The 19,309-nt window shown below is 44.1% G+C and overlaps 3 protein-coding genes across 5 annotated transcripts; all 3 read right to left on the bottom strand.

Moving 5' to 3' along the window:
• Positions 1-1,644: 1,644 nt before the first annotated feature.
• Positions 1,645-6,126, bottom strand: hrct1 (histidine rich carboxyl terminus 1). The gene is made up of 10 exons (XM_027008458.3): positions 5,925-6,126; positions 4,959-4,988; positions 4,434-4,608; positions 4,071-4,118; positions 3,819-3,984; positions 3,264-3,379; positions 2,998-3,055; positions 2,713-2,859; positions 2,522-2,599; positions 1,645-2,362 (listed from the first exon to the last, which is right to left on the bottom strand). Exons 1-10 carry the CDS (start codon positions 5,995-5,997, stop codon positions 1,931-1,933), a joined length of 1,323 nt encoding a protein of 440 aa, XP_026864259.3. The 5' UTR covers positions 5,998-6,126; the 3' UTR covers positions 1,645-1,930.
• Positions 6,127-6,633: 507 nt separating this feature from the next.
• Positions 6,634-14,649, bottom strand: LOC113576410 (solute carrier family 26 member 9). 3 transcript variants are annotated; one of them, XM_027008469.3, is made up of 20 exons: positions 14,520-14,649; positions 14,270-14,409; positions 13,198-13,308; positions 12,510-12,685; positions 12,241-12,405; positions 11,853-12,005; positions 11,613-11,695; positions 11,357-11,504; positions 11,125-11,238; positions 10,906-10,983; positions 10,697-10,792; positions 10,374-10,480; positions 10,183-10,252; positions 9,959-10,051; positions 9,601-9,756; positions 9,155-9,385; positions 8,666-8,720; positions 7,835-7,971; positions 7,526-7,588; positions 6,634-7,436 (listed from the first exon to the last, which is right to left on the bottom strand). In XM_027008469.3, exons 1-20 carry the CDS (start codon positions 14,642-14,644, stop codon positions 7,425-7,427), a joined length of 2,313 nt encoding a protein of 770 aa, XP_026864270.2. In that variant the 5' UTR covers positions 14,645-14,649; the 3' UTR covers positions 6,634-7,424. The 3 variants fall into 3 exon arrangements, 2 of the variants coding, with proteins under 2 accessions (XP_026864270.2, XP_035377226.1); XM_035521333.2 differs by having other exon boundaries at positions 9,155-9,361; XR_014119075.1 differs by lacking the exon at positions 6,634-7,436 and having other exon boundaries at positions 7,835-7,966.
• A 2,038-nt stretch (positions 14,650-16,687) lies between these two features.
• On the bottom strand, positions 16,688-19,241 carry slc48a1a (solute carrier family 48 member 1a). Its single transcript, XM_027008468.3, has 3 exons — positions 18,989-19,241; positions 18,358-18,525; positions 16,688-18,042 (listed from the first exon to the last, which is right to left on the bottom strand). Exons 1-3 carry the CDS (start codon positions 19,116-19,118, stop codon positions 17,906-17,908), a joined length of 435 nt encoding a protein of 144 aa, XP_026864269.2. The 5' UTR covers positions 19,119-19,241; the 3' UTR covers positions 16,688-17,905.
• Positions 19,242-19,309: the final 68 nt, after the last annotated feature.

The raw sequence follows: 19,309 nt of genomic DNA, 5'->3' as shown, positions 1-19,309 counted from the left end.
GGTCTGTGTACAAACCGCGCGCCGTTCCACAACACTCGGGCATCTGGCCTGAGATTTATGGCTCCTCTACCACGTAAACTTGTTCATTAAGTGAAACACAATAGATTGCACAAGATTAATCGTGCCAGTTGATCACTGTCGGACAGTCATTTTATATGGTTCTGGAAGTGGGGTCGGGTTGTTTGTCATCCATGCGGATGCGTGGGGATGAGTCATTCACCGGAACTCCGCGCCAGCACCGACGGCGCGTTCCTGATGGCCAGCTCGAAGCTGGCCGGCTCCCGGGCCGCCACTTTAAGTGCCCCAATTGGAATTTCCATTTTAATGAGAGGTCGCTGCAAAGGACTTTATCAACAAAACGTATCACATGAAAATCGGAAGCGCCGGAACAATGGATTCGCACAAAAGCTCTGCTTTTCAAAAAAGTCTTGGTAAGTCAGAGAGAGTAGAACAATGGATTCAATTTTAACAACTAAGCACTATTTTGGACTTTAATCTCGGGGGTGAGGCAGTCCCTGAATTTAAATACAATCAGTTCACACACAAAAAAAGCTGTAGTCTACTTTGTAGCATTCGACAATGTCTCCCTCCTGTAAGCTGGCAGGACTTTTTTTAGCATTATTTTATGATTACTTCACCGACCGCAAAACAAGTGGTGAATTAGAGTTCGGCTAATAGATATAGGGGAGAGAGACAGGAAGCTGTGATTTGGTGTTTCTACGGTGTGGTAGTCAGCACACATCCATCAACACACACCCATCTGCTCATATCTGGGAACACTCACTGAAGTTGTTACACACAATTGATCATGTGATCAGCACACACATCCTGTCTGTCACATCCATCTAAGAGATATGTCAGAGACCGGAAAAAACAACTAAATAGACCAGCCAACCTCTCAGAGTGTTTCAAAGTGCATGCAGACAAACCCTCATACGCACACACAAAGATCGAAGCGAAAAGTAAACAGACACATAGAAACACAAACAACTCCCTCCAGTACCACATGCTTCGCGCTCCAAGCCCGTCCGACGGCGTGCAGCTAGCACCGCTGCCAAGCTAGCCCATGCACAACGGCGCGGCACACGGATGAGCGAAATGGCACATCATTTCACGGTCTTTCCCAGTGCTCCCAATTAGAGCCAAAGGCTGTGGGATCCCTGTAATCGGCCCCCACACCACTGGGCTCCACAGCCGCGGGCAGCCTGCGGACCAGGTGTGCGCTCACACGCACACGTGCACACACACACACACACGTGTGAAATATCTCGGGGTGGATAAGTAATAGCCTCATAAATCTATTCATGCATTAAGCATGACTGAGCTGAGAGCCCCTAGCCTGCGTGCACCTGCTACTCCGCGCACATACACTCCCCTACCCTATGAGGGTATTGCACTGAGCGCACCGTCCGTGGCTGTTTAATGGCATTTTTTGAGGAATTGGTGTCATAATTGGTGTCCCGGAATGAGTTTTATTTTGATCACACAGGGATTAGAGAGAGGAAATGGGGTCAGGTGCTAGATAAGTCCAAACACTGACCATGCGCACGGGAATGGACAAACAACACACACACACACACACACACACACACACATCAAAATTCAACAAAATCAATACATTTCAGATACTTCAGGCAGTTACTATTTACTTTATAGCACAGCATTGATTTATTATTAAGCAAACAAAATACAAAGTTATTTCTGTACTCAACAGAAGTGAGACCTTTTTCATGCATGCACTAGAAGACTTGCCTTAGCAGACACATCTTAAATCATAATAATGGAATAATATATTTGATGAGCATGTCTGAAGTTACTGGACACGGAGTCGGCAGGAGAGTGGCTGTTGACATCAGTCTGCATGGACCCCCTTCTCTCTGTTTTCAATTTTCTGCACTTTTAAGTTGACGATCGTAGCCAGATTACTTTATTAGCTCAGAGCATGGCCCTCATAGCCATGGTGACCATGACCGCAGTGACCATGACGACCGTGTCCATGACGACCGTGACCATGTCCTATGTGAGAACGACCGTGGTGAGAGTGACCATGGTAACCGGGACCATGTTGGTGGTGTCTATGACGACAATGACCAGAGCTGCTACTGTCCAATGACGAGTCATCGTGTCTAGGTTGCTGAAGCTCCAGTTGATGATGAAGACGATGATGAAGATGACGATGACGATGACGATGATGTCTACGCCGGGAGCCGGGATGATGACGAGAAGACACAGCAATCAGTTTGGACTTGAGAATCGTCTTGTCACTTTCGGTCAGGTTGAGACACTGGGAGTCAGCGAAGTTTCCGGCGTCTAGCGCAACAACCCCGACGCCGCCAATCCCCTTCCGTAGCAGCCATGACACCTGCAAACGTCCCGTTACAGCACAAGTCACTGTGGAATTACACCATTCCGCATGCTTGAGTCCATTAACAAATGACCTTAAGAAGATCTCTAGAGCCACTGTCTGTGGGAATAAAACCAGCAGTATTCATGTTCTACACTCCCAGTGCCCCAAACTCACCTCTTCTCTGAGGCCTTGGGCACTCTCGAGTTGCGTTAAGGTCTTGAACGTTTCTCCACTCTTAATGGCCTGACAGACCTGAGGGGGAGGAGAGCACAGCCTCTTCGTCACGAGGAAGACGGAACGGACCGTTCTGAAGCACCTCGCCTAAACCCTCCCTGAGCCGGCCATCTGACGTCCGCTCAGGTTACCTGTTTGGCCATCAGCAGCCCAGGTCCTTGGGTTTGTTCTGCCGTCTTCTCGACCGCCCCGGTCTCCGAGAGCTTCCATCCAAACGCGGGCAAAGCCAGGAGAACCTTTTGGAGCTGAAATCCTTGCAAGAACACCAGCATGCGGTCCTGTGAAGTAACAGAATGACACTGATCATATTAAACATAATCACAGCCATTGATTAGAGAGCAGGCTAATGGGTGAAACAGTTCAATCAATAAGAAACGGGAAGTAAATGGCGAGCGTAAACAACCCAGAAGACTTACAATCTGAGAGTCTTCATATTCAAGGCTGGATGGTAGCAGGGAGATAAAATCAACATACCTAAAAGACAGAAAAAACCAAGCAAAAACAAAAAACTGAAACAAGCTATTTGAGATATTTACTTAAAACTGGCACTGTCCGACAGCATGGCATTGTTCCTCTGTCTGTCACTCTGCTATGAACACTAAAGTAAATTCCTGCCAAATACAAAATTGGAACAGGAATAACGCATGGAATCTTCAACGTGGAGTCTTGCATCTCCACTTACTGGGCCCAGGTCCCAGTGTCGTTGTGGGTGGTGATGTCACCCCTGAGATCCAGAAGAGATACAGAAAGACGCGACGACCCCTCACCAGTGTCTTCTTTAATTCGCTCCCTCAGTTCCTGGAGGAAACATGCCAAGTTAAGGACTTTTAGAAATTACGGAGTTTTACCCCGACCTGAAAGACGCCACATTATGGTGTGGCGGTATCTGATGTTTCGACTTCAGTCCAACACGATTGGCGGTAATGGGGGTGGGAGATGGAAAATGACATGATATTATTGGTTAATATTAATGTTCCTCAACTGTCCAGCTTTGGTGACGGCCAAAAATCAGATGACATTTTAGAGGCAGTCTTAAATGATTGGATTTTGTTGTAAGGATTAGATTTGGTTGTATTTTGTTGTCATGTACAAACTGGGAATATGCTTTATCAAATGCTCTGATGCTAATCAATGCCCCCATGAACAAGGACTTGAGCTTCACAAAGTTAGCTAACAAGGGCCTCTTTTGATTTTAGGTCGCCTCTGAAAGTCATCGCAGGATGATGTCTCGTCTTGCCTTGAGAAGACCCGTGAGAGCTTCCGTTGTCCTGGGACGTTCATCAGAGACTGGGTTCTCCACCCACATGAGCTCCAGGCCGTCATAATTCTTCTCCTTCAGGTATTTCAGTGTGGAGGCAGTAAAGTTATCCAGACTGCCCGGTTTTTGGGTCAGCATCTGCAACCTACAAAGCAGAGGTGGTTACCATATAAGGGCATATGCAGGAAGTGACAAGGGAGATTAATCTCCTTAACTGATGACTCAGAATACCTTGAGTGGCTGACCTCCAGGCCAAGCAGAGTCTTCAGACCAGGGTTCCTAAGGACAGTGCAACTGGCCAGTAAATGCAATGCATTGTCCACAACACTGTTCAATAAGATGTACAAACCTCTACACAATAGAATAATCAATAACTGAGAATAGGACAGAACAATATGGTATCTTAGCTGGTATTCAGTTGGTAATGGGGTTGGTGGATTGCCAGTTTACATGTACTATACAGTGCACAGTGTTGGCCATTAATATAGCATAGCATCTTAAAAATTGTCAGAGCATCAGAAAATGTATACAGATTTATTCTACTCAGGACTTTTCCCTCAGATAATTGAAGACATTTATTTTGGCGATGCGGACCTGCGTTTCAGTGCGCTCGGTGAGGTGCAGCTAACGTCGGCATCAGGTCTGAAGGCGGAGTCGTTATCGATAGTGGCAGAGGCGAGGATGACATGCGTGCACACGGAGGGATGCAGGGACAGGCCCTGCGCAGACCCGTCCACATAGCAGGCCACGGTGGAATCCCCCCGAGCAGCTGCAGCGTAGGTGAGGAACCACAGCACATCCTATTATAGCTGCTAAGAACCCAGCTAATCTAACCACGGATTAGTGCACGTGGAAAAGAAAACGTTCATGGGAAACACGTTGTCTGACCTAGGATAAGCCCGGCTTAAGTATGTAAGTAAGATCGAGTACGCTGTACCTTACATCACTCTTATGATAAGACGCTTTGGAAATGCTTGCGGGGCACTGGAAAGGGCCGCACAAGTGTTTCGGTCAAATTAGCCGTCTTTTCTAAGCATGCACACCGCCGCATGTCAAGGTAAGGAGAAGAGCGGACCTCATTAGGGTCACGTCACAGAACGTGTCAGCGCCAGGACTCACCTGCTGACATCAGGCACACGCAGGCAAGCACTGAGGAGAGAGAAGAGGAAATGCTGAATATTGCAATACTTCTCCTGAGTTACTCATTTCAAATGCAAAACCACCAAACTAAACCGCGTCCAGGGAGGAGGTAGAAGTCTTAATTCCATGCGCAATAGCAGAATACTGCACTGTTTGTGTAGGTGTTGTTCTCTGACATTCTCTTCAGCCACAGTTTAAAAAAACAACAACAACATACAAGAGAAAGAAAGCAAAGCCCACATCATGGTGAACTACGAGAGAGCCGGCAATGGCCTACATCGAATGCAAAGGCTTCTAAAACCGTAGCCACGGGTTTCTGCTCTCTGACCTCTTTCCACACGCAAAACATTTCCTGTAACATGCACGATCATAACTTCTCTCTTGCCAGCAGTGCATCTCAGCTGCAGTCGGTGTTACCAATGAATATACAGTAAAGTTTCAAACATCTGTAACTCTCCATGTACAATTCAAATAACATACATTCACACATCCAGTCCATCAATCATCATTCATGTGCCATTTTTATCAGATTATAATAGTTAATTATAATAGTTTAGTTATAATAGTTAATTATAATAGTTTAATTATAATAGTTAATATTTAGGTATTTGGGGTGTAGTCTCAATAAGCCCTACATACAGCATAAGTCTTTAGTATAAGTCTTTAACTCACCTATTTAACTGTGCAGTAGGTGTTTATGTGCATATAATTTATATCCATGAACAAAAAATAAACAACAATGCAAATAAACCTTATTACAATAATAAGAAGCAAGATGGTTTTCTTTCCCCAAAAAAAAGATTACTGAATCGGCCACGGTAAAGAAAAGTAGAATCTTAGAAGAACGGGCCGTTGGGAGCGCTTTTACACCGAGCAAACTCCTGGAACATCGGCCTAATCCCCAGCCGTGCTGCTAACCAGAAGAACCCTTCCCGGTGTCCTTACCTACAGCGAGCTTCATTGCTTGGATGTGCTTTGGAGACGACAGCATCTGCAACGGGCTGAAACTGCAACGCATGCCTCCTAATAAAATAAAGTAGCAGCACTCCCCACATCCTGTACGAGTGTCTGATCTGCGCTTGTGTTTTTCCTGTGTTTACTGCAACGCTGTGCGCACACTGCACTGGGCTAATGTCAGGGTTCTCAACACGAATGAAATAATAAGATACTTTTTTCTGCGTAAATAATTTACATAATATAAAAGTAATCATAAAACTTTAACAATATGTCAGAAATTTGACCCGCTTTGCTACTTGTTACCCTATAGTATATGTCTTATATATATATATATATATATATATATATATATATATATATATATATATATATATATATGACATTTTTCTTATATCGATGTGTAAATTGAGTGAATATAAAGTGTTTGGGTTTAAAACCATCCCACCACATGGACAACGTCTGATTTTGACTGACAGCTCAATATGCAGTGGCAGTGGTAGCTCAGTGGTTAAGGTACTCTTCCCTCAGTTGCTCTAGTTGTACTCAGTCATAATGGTGAGGCGCTTTGGATAAAAGCGTCAGCTAAATGCCATAAATGTAAATATAGTCTGCTCACTCTTGCGTGTGACAATAGAGGGCGACATAACCCAGCAAACGTACAGCGTACACTGTAGACTCTTCAATAGAAAAATATAGATTAATAATCAAAAACTCCGTTTTATTTCCTGAATTGATCTGATGGTTTCTTAGTTGTTTATGTTTTGATATCCATTTTACCCCGGTTAGTCATGTGGTTGAAAAGACATTTTTACAAGCATCAGTTGCATACAGCACATTGTCTAATCCCACTAGAATCTCGTACATCTACACACTGTGGAGCAAATCTGAGCTCATCTGTGTAATATTCTCAGATTTGGGTGCTTTAGCTGTGCAGCGTGAAGCCTGCCCCTGAGCTTGCACTTCCTGAATGGATTCGCTGGTTCACTCCCGCAGTCTAAAAACATGGTTAGGTCAAACTTGGCTACCCTAAAAATGTGTCATGGTGTGAGTGTGAATGACATTATGTCCAGTGATGGAGAGTTCTGTAGTGTCCTCGGGTACCAATTATCGCCTTCCTCGGAGAAGGTTTCCTTTATTGTTTACTTAAAATCAGAGAGAGGGGCTTTCTGCCCTCTGCTGGTGGTTAGATGAAGTACATGACCACATTTAAATAATACTCATCAAAGACGGTCTGGTGTACAGTGCAGAAACAGGACGATCAGTGTATGTGAAACACTCCTGGTATTTGTGAGCAGTTACATGTTTCTAGACCTCACTTCAGACACTACAGAAGTCTGCTTCCAACAGTGCATTCTTAAACGTGGAGATCCGCATTCAATTCATACAATACAATCCTTGGTGCATTCGCCTGAATGACCTTCAAAAAGAATTAAACACGCAGCAGTTCTGCCAAGGTTTTCATCACCAGCTGGGTCTCCCATGAACCTCTCAGAAGAGTTCCTGTCAGGAAAGGAGAAGAGGAATCCCACGTTAGTCTTTAACACCCAACTCCACCATCATCACTCTCTATTACTCCTCTCTTCCTCTACCTGCTCCAGGTCTCCATCCTCTTCCTGTATATCAAATGCCAGCTTTATCTTCTGCCTTTCTGCCTGCAGTCAACAGACACACACACAAAGACTCTGCAGACACAGTGATTCGGTGCCGCTAACTTTAATCCACCCTGCTTAAACAACAGGGGTGAAATGTGAATGAATTGCTTTCATGTGTCTCGTACCAAATTTCCTCAGGTTTGAGGCGCATGTTTGCTCATGACTCATGTTGATAAGGTTTGATAAATATATCCACGGGAAAAAAAAGCAAACTTCCCTGTCCTTGCATTCGCCCCTATGACTTACTTCCCCCGCAGCGCTGGGAGTGGGGGACTTGCTCTGGGCAAACAGCACTGCGTCATGTACAGAGAGGAACAGGTCACTAGTGGTGATACAGCTCTCCTCAAACACGCCTCCTGACTCCAGCTCCTCCAGAACCTGAGCTACAGCAACACGCATGTGCACGGGCGCGTGCGCACACATGCACACACACGCACGCACGCACACACGCGCACACGCACGCACGCACACACACACACACACACACACACACACACACGCACACACGCACACAAACACAAATAACAATTTAATTAATTTGAAACAGCCTGGGACACTTTGCCTACTGCCTGACTTTCTGTGTAAATCTCCCAAATATCATTACCACAGATCCTGCAGTACCAATCTTATTTACACAGCAAATGTCATTCATGTAATTTACAAATCTAACACAAACAACTCATTGTGTTGCATGAAGGGCTTGCCAGTCTTCCATTATGAGCTGTCACTGCAGCATGTTGACACGCACAAGTCTTGTGTTTGTGATGAATTAAACCAAATCAGTTTCACTAATGCAGCTTGGTGGTGGTGGCAACCTTCTGAGTACTAGTCGAGTACCTTAACCACTGAGACACCACTACCTCTAATAGCCGTTTTAACATAGAGCCATTTTAAAATAGCCATTAGTTGTACAAAATGTCCTTCAGTGTTTTTTGTTTTTTTTAAAGTAAAACCAACAGTTAAACTAAATGATCAAGATCGCAATCATGGCAACACCCCAAACGTCCTACAAGTGCTGCGCAGGGTAGCCCCACTCACTGTTCTGGGATCTGCCGCAGATTAAAGAAAGCCTCTCACCTTGAACATTGGCTAAATACAGACGGATCCCCAGCATGCTGTAAGTGTTGATCATCTGGAGGAGAGTAATTACAGATCACAATGTCAGCTGGGATAGTTTTAGTGATTATTACAGGGTTCCACCGCACAGTTGTACATTACAGGAGAGAAATGTGAAAAATATAATGTCAACTATGTAAATTTAATAACAGCAGTCTTTACACATTTACATTTATGGCATTTATACAGGACCTTTTATACCCAAAATACTTTTCGTAGGCAAGATTAAACAACAAAGTATTAGACACTATTATACACAGTGCAAAATCTAATGATAATTTTGATATGTTTTTATTTTTATCTGGAAGGAGATCTTTCCCCTATAGAGGTGCCGTTGTTGGAAGCTGCAAGCATTCCTTAGCATATGGCCAGCATCATCTGAATAGATTTGCAGCCATTATTTTCTCTGCGTCATGACATTATAATAGTTATATCACGCACGTCATTTACCTTGGTAATAACTTTAGTCCCCATCAGGTCAATGAAGCAGACTCCTCCTAGGTCCAGTATGAGAGTATGAAAGGGCATGGGTTGCATCTCCATGGTAACGGGGGGCGCGCCTGGTAACTGGTCAAAGGAGCCAGTGATGTCGCAGCAGGGGTTGACGTAACTCGTGGGGACGTCAGCGCTGGCTGCGCCGTTGGAGTCAAAATCGCTCTGCAGATCAATTTGTGAAATGGTCTGAAAGTGGAATGGGCAATGCATGACACTTCAACCTCACCCTTCAAATGAGATATTACAGACAAGAACCTTTAAGAACCCAGTGCTTTAAATATGTGATAATCTGTACAAATGGGGGTTTTTTGGTTTTCACTCTTATATTCTTTGGAACATGAATGTTTAAAGATTTTCAATGTTGGCTTCTCCAGTAGTAGATACAAGCAGAGATTGTGAACCTGACTCTTCATCGTAACCAGCGAGCTCATTTTCCTTCTCATGGCCTCTTTCTTCTGCTGGTCTTGCATGGCTTTTAGTTCACGTGCCTCTTTCTCCTGCTGTTTCTTCAGAAATTTCTTTCTGGCCAGAAGAACCTTGCCAGGGTCTAGTCCAGTCTGCCAGCCACAACATAATACAAACAAAAACATCAACATGTAAAATGCTTTTCTGAGTTGCTATGCATCCTGGGTAAAAACCCATTGCAATAAACTGAAAACTATGAGATAAGCTCTTTTAAAGGGATGGACACTGTTTGATGAGAACTGTAGAGAATGTAGAAATAGGTTTCCCACAATTCTCAGGTTACTTTCAACCTACTTTTTTGATGACCTTTCGTCGAAAGATCTCTGCATTGGCAAAGTAAAGGGGTGAGCAGTAGCTCATTATTTTCACACCTTCAAGAAGTTTCACCTGGACAGAAATGCAAAACAGTGACATCTTCACTATGGAGCATCAACCAGGACATTACGTTTCACCAGCAGGTAATAACCTAGTGACATGGAGCCCAGAGCTCCGAGTCATTATCTTACTATTATCATTACCTTATTATAGACCTTGGGGTTCTTGTACAGATCTGTGTCCATGATCTGAGCCACTTCTGAGCCATTGCGACTAGTGCCCACACACATCACCACCAAACACCGTATTATTTACCATGACCTTGACAATAACAGTGCATTACAATCTTTGAAGGTATTGGATGGAAATTGAATTTGGTTCAGGTGTCACTTACAACTGAGTCTGGAAAACCACTACCAGGATAGAGAAACCCACCCCGGTGGCAACGCCAAAAGGCAGGCTCAGGAAGAAGGTGGCCAAGAAGGACACAAGCCACACACACTGCAGGGGAAAGGCAGACAAGCAGTCTGTGATAGCCCACAGGTGGTCCCAGCTCCAGAGCCAAACAAAGCCTATGACGCCTCCATGTTCATACAGACACAACCCTGCAGGCCTGAAGTCAATTACCTGCTGAACTGCTGAATTGTTTGCTCGGGTGTTACTCGAGGTTACCTGTCAGGGCACTGCTGTGTTTGCGGTAGACACAGAACAACTCACACAGTCTAGTTTGTTCTTCTTCCACAGGTAATATGGGTCCGAGAGCTGCAGCAGTGTGTTCTTTAGATTAACAGCTATTAGTGCTCCCAGCACGGACTACAGATTAAAAATACCACCAGTCAGCCCTTGTATCTTAGAACAACAGGGAAATGAGTGTGTAAGATGTTTAATGCGGAAGGAAGTGCTGGAATGTCGATGATCATTCCTACCTTGGGGAGGGGTTTTAGATAGGTTCCCAGAGCTAGCATGGTGATCATCACCACAAGCATAACACACAAGCTGGAAAACTGAAAATTAATATTGTCATTAGCTGAGATTACCAAAGAACCAACATCTGGCTCTGATAAAAGCACAGAGCATTGTTTTGAATCTCACAATACAGTGCAACTGGGACAGGTGTTAGCGGCAGGATCTGGGAATGTCCTCACCTGTGAAGAGCCTCCTGCGCTGTCGACAGCCAGCGTGACAGAGAGAGCACAGCAGATGACATGGATCTTAAAAAATCCACCCAGGAAGTTACTGAAGCCCAACGCCAGCATTTCCTGTTAATCGGGAAACCAAACAAGTTGCTGCCATGCTTTACAAAACGTCAAAAGTCTGTTTTTATGTAACTAATCGAGCAATCATTTTCATATTTCCACGTGCCCTACAAACACATACCTGATTGGGGTCCACGTCGTAGCCATGCTTGGCAGCCAGCGTCCTGCCCATGGCGAGGTTGATGACATATCCAACTATGGCGAGGGAGAAGGCTGTACTCAACATGTCCCCCCACTCGGTCACGGTCGGCAGAATCGGGGCCGGGAATCTGAAACGAGGAGACTAGCTGGACCTTGGCACAGTAAAGCAAAGCTTTTACTATGGGGCTCACGTCAAGGCGCCTGCAGTTGACCTAAACCCCACCCCAGTTCCTCACCCCAGTGGGATTTCTCCTACTATGTCCATATGATATTTCTGAGGCAAGTCCAGTGGTCCAGAGATGGCTGTGGCTACCACCACCTGCAAAAGAACAGCAACAAAAAGGTCATTAAAAGGACCCCTTTTACAAGATATGGCCCCATGGTAGACTGCTGTCAACACGGATCGAATGTTCAGCGTTTTGAAGTATAAGTCACTAGTAGTGTGACCGTCCCCGGCATGTGCTCAGGTCACTCACGATGATGATCTCCATGGGAAGAGGGAAAGGGACTTTATGACGGTAGCGGGCACTCAGTTCCTTCACTATGATCAGTGCTACGGTGCTGACCAGGGCAAACAGCAGAGAGGCTATGTTGGTATGGGGCAGGCCACAGCATATGTCTATAAGGGTCTGGAACACACGAAAACACCGTCCAAGCGCATTTGAAGGAAATGCAGAAAGAAGGAACATTAATTAAAAGTGCTAAAGTAAATAGGCTTGGTCTTGTACTTGTTGTATTTTACCCTTGTACGCATTCATTAGGCTGACAGTTACAGCCATTGCCCAGGAGTGCTAAATATTCAGTTGCAGCGTGGGTTGTCTTGGCATGAATATTCTGACGTCAACTAACAAAAACGATACTTACGTAAACAACTGCCAGTGGCCCACTGTATGGTGGCACCGTGATGCCAAAGATGTACTTAAGGACAGATATGAGGATCTGTAGCCCGGCGGCTGTCATGAAGCCCCTGATGAATGACTCTGAAAGGTATATGGCTACAAATCCGAACTGCATGAAGCCAAGACCAATCTGTTCACACACCAGGAGCAAACACAATCCATTATTCCTTATCCTGCCTTGCTGGGTAAGCTCTCGACGTTCCGGTCCATCAAGAAAAGAACACGGTCGGTCACCTGTATGATGGCGGTCAGACAGGCCAAAGTGCCCGATACGGCCAGTCGGACCTGGTTCATGCGCTCCTCGTCCACTATGGTGGCATTGAGGGTGTGGTTGAAATGGCTGAACTGGGACTCAGGTGCCAGCCTTAGGCACACCATGCCAACCATGATACTCAGAACAGCAAAAGTACCTGGAGGGGGGGATCACTTCAATAGATGATACCAGTCTCATCGAGATGTACTGGGACCCAAAAAACATACTGCATACCTAGCAGTTTACATAATGTCTCAAATAAACCGAAACTTTTTAAAAGCCTTTCTGCGTGCTCTCTTTTGACCTAGAACATTAGAAGGAAAAAGTCTCAGTTTTGCTCAGAAAATGTATCTAAACGGTCTAAATGGAGCAAATGAACTCATTTCAGTATTAGTGTGGATAGATTATTCAGATAAAGTGTTACAGCAAGCTGGTTACAGTCATGATAGGAGGTGCTTGTATGCTGTTAGCATTGCTAAAGGCTGTGTAAACAAAGGCTGTTTAACGGATGCAATGGGTGCACTAGCACATGGGAAGTGCGAGGGTCAACAGAATGCTGTTCATTTTAAATGATTACACAAGATAAATGTATCAATGAATTTGATTAGTACAGGCACTGGTTTGCTCATGTCATAATCTAATCTAATAGATTAATATTTGAGTTCTTACCTGGCACCATCTGGTGGGCTGTGCCCATGAAGAAATACGGGATGAGAGGAAAGAAGGAGGAATAAAGCCCGTTGACTGGCGGGAGGTTGGCCAGCAGAGCAAAGGCCATCCCTAAACAGCAGACATTCCATCTGAATAGTCCTGGAAGTAACCGTTCTCACACACTGTTAAACTATTAAACCCCTGTGAAGCAGGATACGATTAGTTTGCAGGGACATGATTAGTTTACAGGGACGCCATGCTCACATTTAGTTTACAGGGACACGTTTAGTTTACAGGGACGCCGTACTCACGTTTAGTTCACAGGGATTTGGATCAGATCAGTGAAAAGCAACTAAACTTGACAAAACAAAATCATCACTCTGGTTATCTGGTTGTGGTGTCCCTGTGAACTAAACGTGAGCACGGCGTCCCTGTAAACTAAACGTGTCCCTGTAAACTAAGCATGAGCATGGTGTCCCTGTAAACTAAACATGTCCCTGTAAACTAAGTATGAGCACAGTGTCCCTGTAAACTAAAGATGAGCACGGTGTCCCTGCAAACTAATCATGTCCCTGCAAACTAAACGTGAGCACGATGTCCCTGTCAACTAAATGTGTCCCTGTAATCTAAACGTGAGCACGGTGTCCCTGTAATCTAAACGTGAGCACGGTGTCCCTGTAATCTAAACGTGTGTCCCTGTAAACTAAACGTGAGCACGGCATCCCTGTAAACTAAATGTGAGCACGGTGTCCGGTCCTGCTGCGCTACACTATCACTCTACAGTAAGGCTACCCTTGTAAAGGGTTTAGGAATGGTTAATAATTAAGTTTGTTAACTGTTTAAATTATTTAGACTGTAAACACACGAAACAAGTTGTCAATAAGCAGTTATAACATGCATAAAAAGGCTAACGATGACCAGTAAGCCCACATTCATCGGTTCTGTTAAAGCTCAGGCCTTTCTGTGTAATGCTGCTTATCAATGCCTTTTAGGGCATTTATGGTCTAATTAACAACCATTATTGAACTAATTATAAACCAAAATTAAACCCTTTTAAAGGGTAAAGAGGTACTGCATATGTTCCACAGACCCTGCGGGACCTGGATGGTGCCTGCGCTGACCCCACTGATGACATCACACAGGAGGTTCTGCCTGGCGTTGTATTTGGGGAGCCAGCCCAGCACCGGCAGGTGTCTGAAGAGGAGGCTTCTCAGTCGTCCCCCAGAGCACCTGCGCCACTCACGCCAAACACACGGCCAATCAGAAAAGGTGTGCGCCTTCGGTCTCCAGATGTCCCGCCTCTCATGACACCAGACTCAGCAGTCAGCGGGGTGACTTACCGTAACGTTTTTTTCACTTTGTCCCCCAGAGGAAAGCTCCGCCTCTTTCTCTCGAACTCCTCATCGAACTCTCTCTGAGAGAAGCCGGGCCGGTCTATTGCGTAGCGAGGGCGGACCTGTTGCATGATGCTCACTAGATCCAGGGTCGTTTACTAGGGTGAAGATATAAGTATCTGTTATAATAAAGTGTCATTCACACTGGCAACGTTTGCTAAACAAACTGCGATGGCGAGGGACTGGGCTTGCTTCAGTGTCCGATTGTCAGTCTAGGAGCTGTTTTTCTTTCGCGCTGATAAAACCTCTTTTGTATAACACTGCAAGGTGCTTATCTGACCTTGAGAGGATTTGTTTGAGCAGTGCCTACACGGCGTGGTCTGAAATGCCCTGTTTGATGTTTAAGCATACAGGTGAATGTGTTAGAAATAAAGGTTAATCCCATAATTACTGCTCTTTAAAGAAAATGTGTGGAATCTTAAGCAAATGTGTATTGTTTTTAATCGCAGAATATGTGGTCCACACACATATGCAAATACGTGAAAAATAAATATGAATAAACATCATAAAACTGAATGAGCAAGCAAACGCGTGCCAAACCTCTGAAACAAAGACGAAAACTATGCAAAAAAAGATAAAAGAGGAATTAAAGAGATCAATTTGATTACTTTTACAGCTGATTCCATATCTATTAGCACTGTGAAAATTAACTGTACAATGTTTCTGATCAGGCAACACTTGGAACACCAAATTATTAAGTTACAAAGCCCTTACCTGTTTCATTAACGTTCACCGATCCTCAACATCCGCCTTGGGTGTTAGGAGAAGCAGAAGTTTGATGCGCTTTTAGATCATTATGTCTCCCATGCTCTTATTATACTGGTTCAATCACACCTTGGGAGGAGCTTAAACAGGGTCTGGTATGCTCACCTTGTTTGCAACGTCACCCAGCATGGCCTGGTTTTGTGTAGGACTCAAATATTAGGAATTGCCCCTAAATGTTCGTGATTAAATAAATGTTTCATTTTAAACCTCTCTCACCCACCCCCATTTACACATTTAGTGACAGTGTTGAATCACTTGGTGATAACACCTACTACTGGTCATCACTGACCGTTGGCCGACACCTGACCAAAGGGAAGACGCTGACAAAGGAGTGACTATCAGCTTAGATAAAGATGAGCGATACATGGTCTGGTGACTTTAGCACTGAATCATTAATCCAGTTCCTCACAGCCATCAAAATACTCTCCATAAAATCCCACACCGAATTCTGGACATTTTAAAAGATTTTAATGGATCTATGTGCACTTGGACACAAGTAAATACAATTTAAAAATCACATGACAAATATAGAGTTGGCTAAATTCATTGTGGAGATAAAAAGATTATTTTCATTGTGACCTTTATGTGTACAGCAACAAAACCATACTTGTTGACCTAAAGAAGACATAACACTGAACAGAAGTTGTGTTACAACTGTTCTTTCCCATTCAGAACATGCTAATAGCATTGCGGTGTCAAAGACTAGGGCTCGTATTTATCAAATGTCTCAGAACTCACTTAGGATGAGTAACCTTTGCCTACATAAATGTATTTATGTTAAAAATATATAATAATATATAATAATAATAATAATAATAATAATAATAATAATACCCTCCCTAAAAAAAAACAAAACACATTTCTAAAATGGCACACTTATTCTGAGAAATTTGATACATACAGCAGGCATTGCATTTATTAAGCGTCTCAGAGTAAGAAATCGTCCCAAAACTCTCAGGAGTGACGCAAATTTGGTCCTCCTGTTGAGTACAAGAGTAAACTCCTTAAACTTCCTTAACTGGGAACAGTAATCCAAGCTCCACTAGGATTCCGAGTAATACAAGGGCTGTCTTAACCCTTTAACTCCCAGCAGAGGATGTTAAGGGAAAGACATTTAGCTACACGCACTGCAGAGAAGAAGCACCATGTGGAGAAAGCCTTACAACAAAGAGCTTATTAGAGATATCATTTGGATAGAAATGAAATCGTTTTGTGACCGACCCTGGATAGGCTGCTACTCTTCCTTCCACAAAACCACCACAACCTCACTGCAGAAGCCAAAACGCTTGAAACATTATGGCTTATGGCAACACAGATGCAATAGCACAAAAGACTATGCAAGACTGCAATTCCATAGATGGAAATGACATATCATGATTTATTGACCAATTTTAGCAACATTTTTTGCCTACAGTTAAGGCTACTTAATGATAAACACATACAAGTTACACCATTCTCGAACAGTTTTTTTTTTTACCTGTATCTCTGTGTTGAAGCCACAGCATAACTTTTAAAAAGAAAACAAAGGGTCATCATTCTTCCCATTTTGCACCTGTTTTGTTTTAAAATGCATCACATTCATTTTCTAAAGAGAGGTTTTACTTGCTGAAAGTGGGTGTAAGGACACTTCCTCTGAGAGACTTGATAGATTCAGATCCACATTTCCTAGTGCCCAGATTTCTTAGGTTAAACATTCTAATGTCATCTGCAATATACAATTGCACCAGTTTGCTCCAATGAAACTGGACTGCAGCAAAAGAAAATAAAAAAAATTTGTCTGTTCTGAAAGAGCCTTCAAAAACTGAATTTAAGTATATTTTCAATGCTAGACGTCAAAGAGTACTGTAAAGCACTCGTGTGTGTCCTAGTGTGACAAAACACATATGTAACATTTGAATAGCGGCCAGGATTTGGTGTGTAGTGAGTTTTGTTGCCATTTTGTTCCCACGAATGACAAAAATATACAATTGCATTGAAAGGTATTGCTTAAGATGTGCTAATTGTCAATGCAAAGTCAATGCATAAAATTATGGATTATGGCAAAACCACTGAAAATAGTGTTCACAAAAAAAAAAAAAAACACATTAAACATGGGAAAATCATTACCATATAACACTGTGTAAGCTATTAGATATAGCTAAGTGCAAATCTCTGATCATTCTCCTTGCTTACATCTGCCAAGCAAGTCCATCCCTCGTAGTAATTGGACGCCTTCACAGAATAATGCTTTGGCAACATTCACATGAAGGCTCTCTCAAGTCTTAAGGGTTTATACTACACTTTTACACAATATTACTCCTTTAAATACATTGCATTTGAAAACAAATGTAACAGGAATGAAATGCATACAAATTTCCTAGGACTGATTCAGAAGCACAGTATCTTAGGGAGGGATGAATGGACAGTCAGTGGTGTTTTGTGGTGATAGAAGGAACAGTGTGAAAGAAGACCTCTGTCTACTTATTCCGGTTTGGCACGCAAGATCCGTCTCTACCCACCTCCTGACTGGCAGGTAAAAGCCACCAACTGGACGACATAAATCCGTTCAGGTCCAGAGAAGCAGCCTATCAGAAGTCACTGAGAATGCTGATGTCTGCAAACTCTTGGTGGTAGCGGTAGGAATACAGACCCAGGAGAAAGGCCCACTTCAGTGTCACAAAGCTCCAAACACACGACAGATAAAAACTGTTGGGATCTGATAATGCTGAGAAGAACAAGAAGTGAGACCATCTTAATTTGCATCGGTGGTTGTTACACATTTGAGATGATCAAAGAACACAGATAATATAAACTTAGTCACAATTTCACATGATAATTTACACACGATGCCCAATTCCCCAAGTAAATATCATGTAAATACTAGATTTACCACACTAGAATAACCTCAGTAATGTCTTAGCAAGGCGCCCAACTCCCATTAGTTTTAAAACGTAAACTATAGCGATAACAAGTTAGCTCCACCAAACAAAGCAGTGCGATTATTCTGACAGCACAGCCAACCCGCACGTCCTCGACTCACCTTGCTTCTGCGTTATGGCGAGAGTCATGAAGGTGGCGAAGGCTGCGACGGCCAGCATGGAGAAAAGCGCACTGACCATCATGAAGAAGCGCAGTCCCTTCAGCCAGGTGCGCCAGTAGTCCTGGACGTACATGATGTGTGTAACCAGGGCCCAGAGCGCCAGCACGCCTGCAGATGCAATCACAAACGCGATCACAAACCCATGCTGTGCGCCACGCTTTCAGTTTTCATAACCATGCAAGGCCTTGTTAGTTCACCTAACGCTAGCCAACCCATTTCCGTGTCAGACAGTAACCTGACTACTGCCTCTGTCAAACGGAGCTAATCAATAGGTCGATATCACCCCTGGGAGGAGGAATCCCGCGTAGCTAGGCTATCCAGAGGATGTAAACACAGGAAACATAGTGGTATGCGTGCACTGTTTACCGCGGGAGCTAACAGCTAAACTCTGTCCTAGCCAGTTATTTGGCAGGCGAGACGCATCTGCAACGCCAAGTTACAACACGAAAGAGTCCAACAAAAGGGACGATCAGTCTCGGTTCTACTATTTGCATGTGAGAGGACGCGAGATTGTACACTACTCTTAGGCATCGTGGCCAGGCCGGTGCGCTGGTGTCTGTGCGCTGGCTACCTGACAGTCCGCCCATAGCCACCGTCCATGGCTGCTTGTACGCGACGCTCCACACTACAAACGCCGAAAAGCCCACCAGCGTGCCGACCACGGCATACGCTATGCTGATGTACGTCTTTTTCGGTCCCATTAACCTTCAAATTATATGTGTGTGTGTGTGTGTGTGTGTGTGTGTAAAAGACGCTTTACAAGTCCCTTCACACGACCGCGCTGCCCAGTGTTCTCGCCAGAGCGGTTACGCAATAACGGCCAGCCGAGGTGCGTAAACATGGCACTGCTTCATGTGTTTAGCCCACAGCCTGCGTAACGCGGGTACCGCCA

The sequence above is a fragment of the Electrophorus electricus genome, chromosome 21, assembly GCF_041902795.1.
Source record: "Electrophorus electricus isolate QZ-2024a chromosome 21, ASM4190279v1, whole genome shotgun sequence".
NCBI classification, from domain to species: Eukaryota; Metazoa; Chordata; class Actinopteri; order Gymnotiformes; family Gymnotidae; genus Electrophorus; species Electrophorus electricus.
This window is presented reverse-complemented; position numbering and strand designations above follow the sequence as displayed.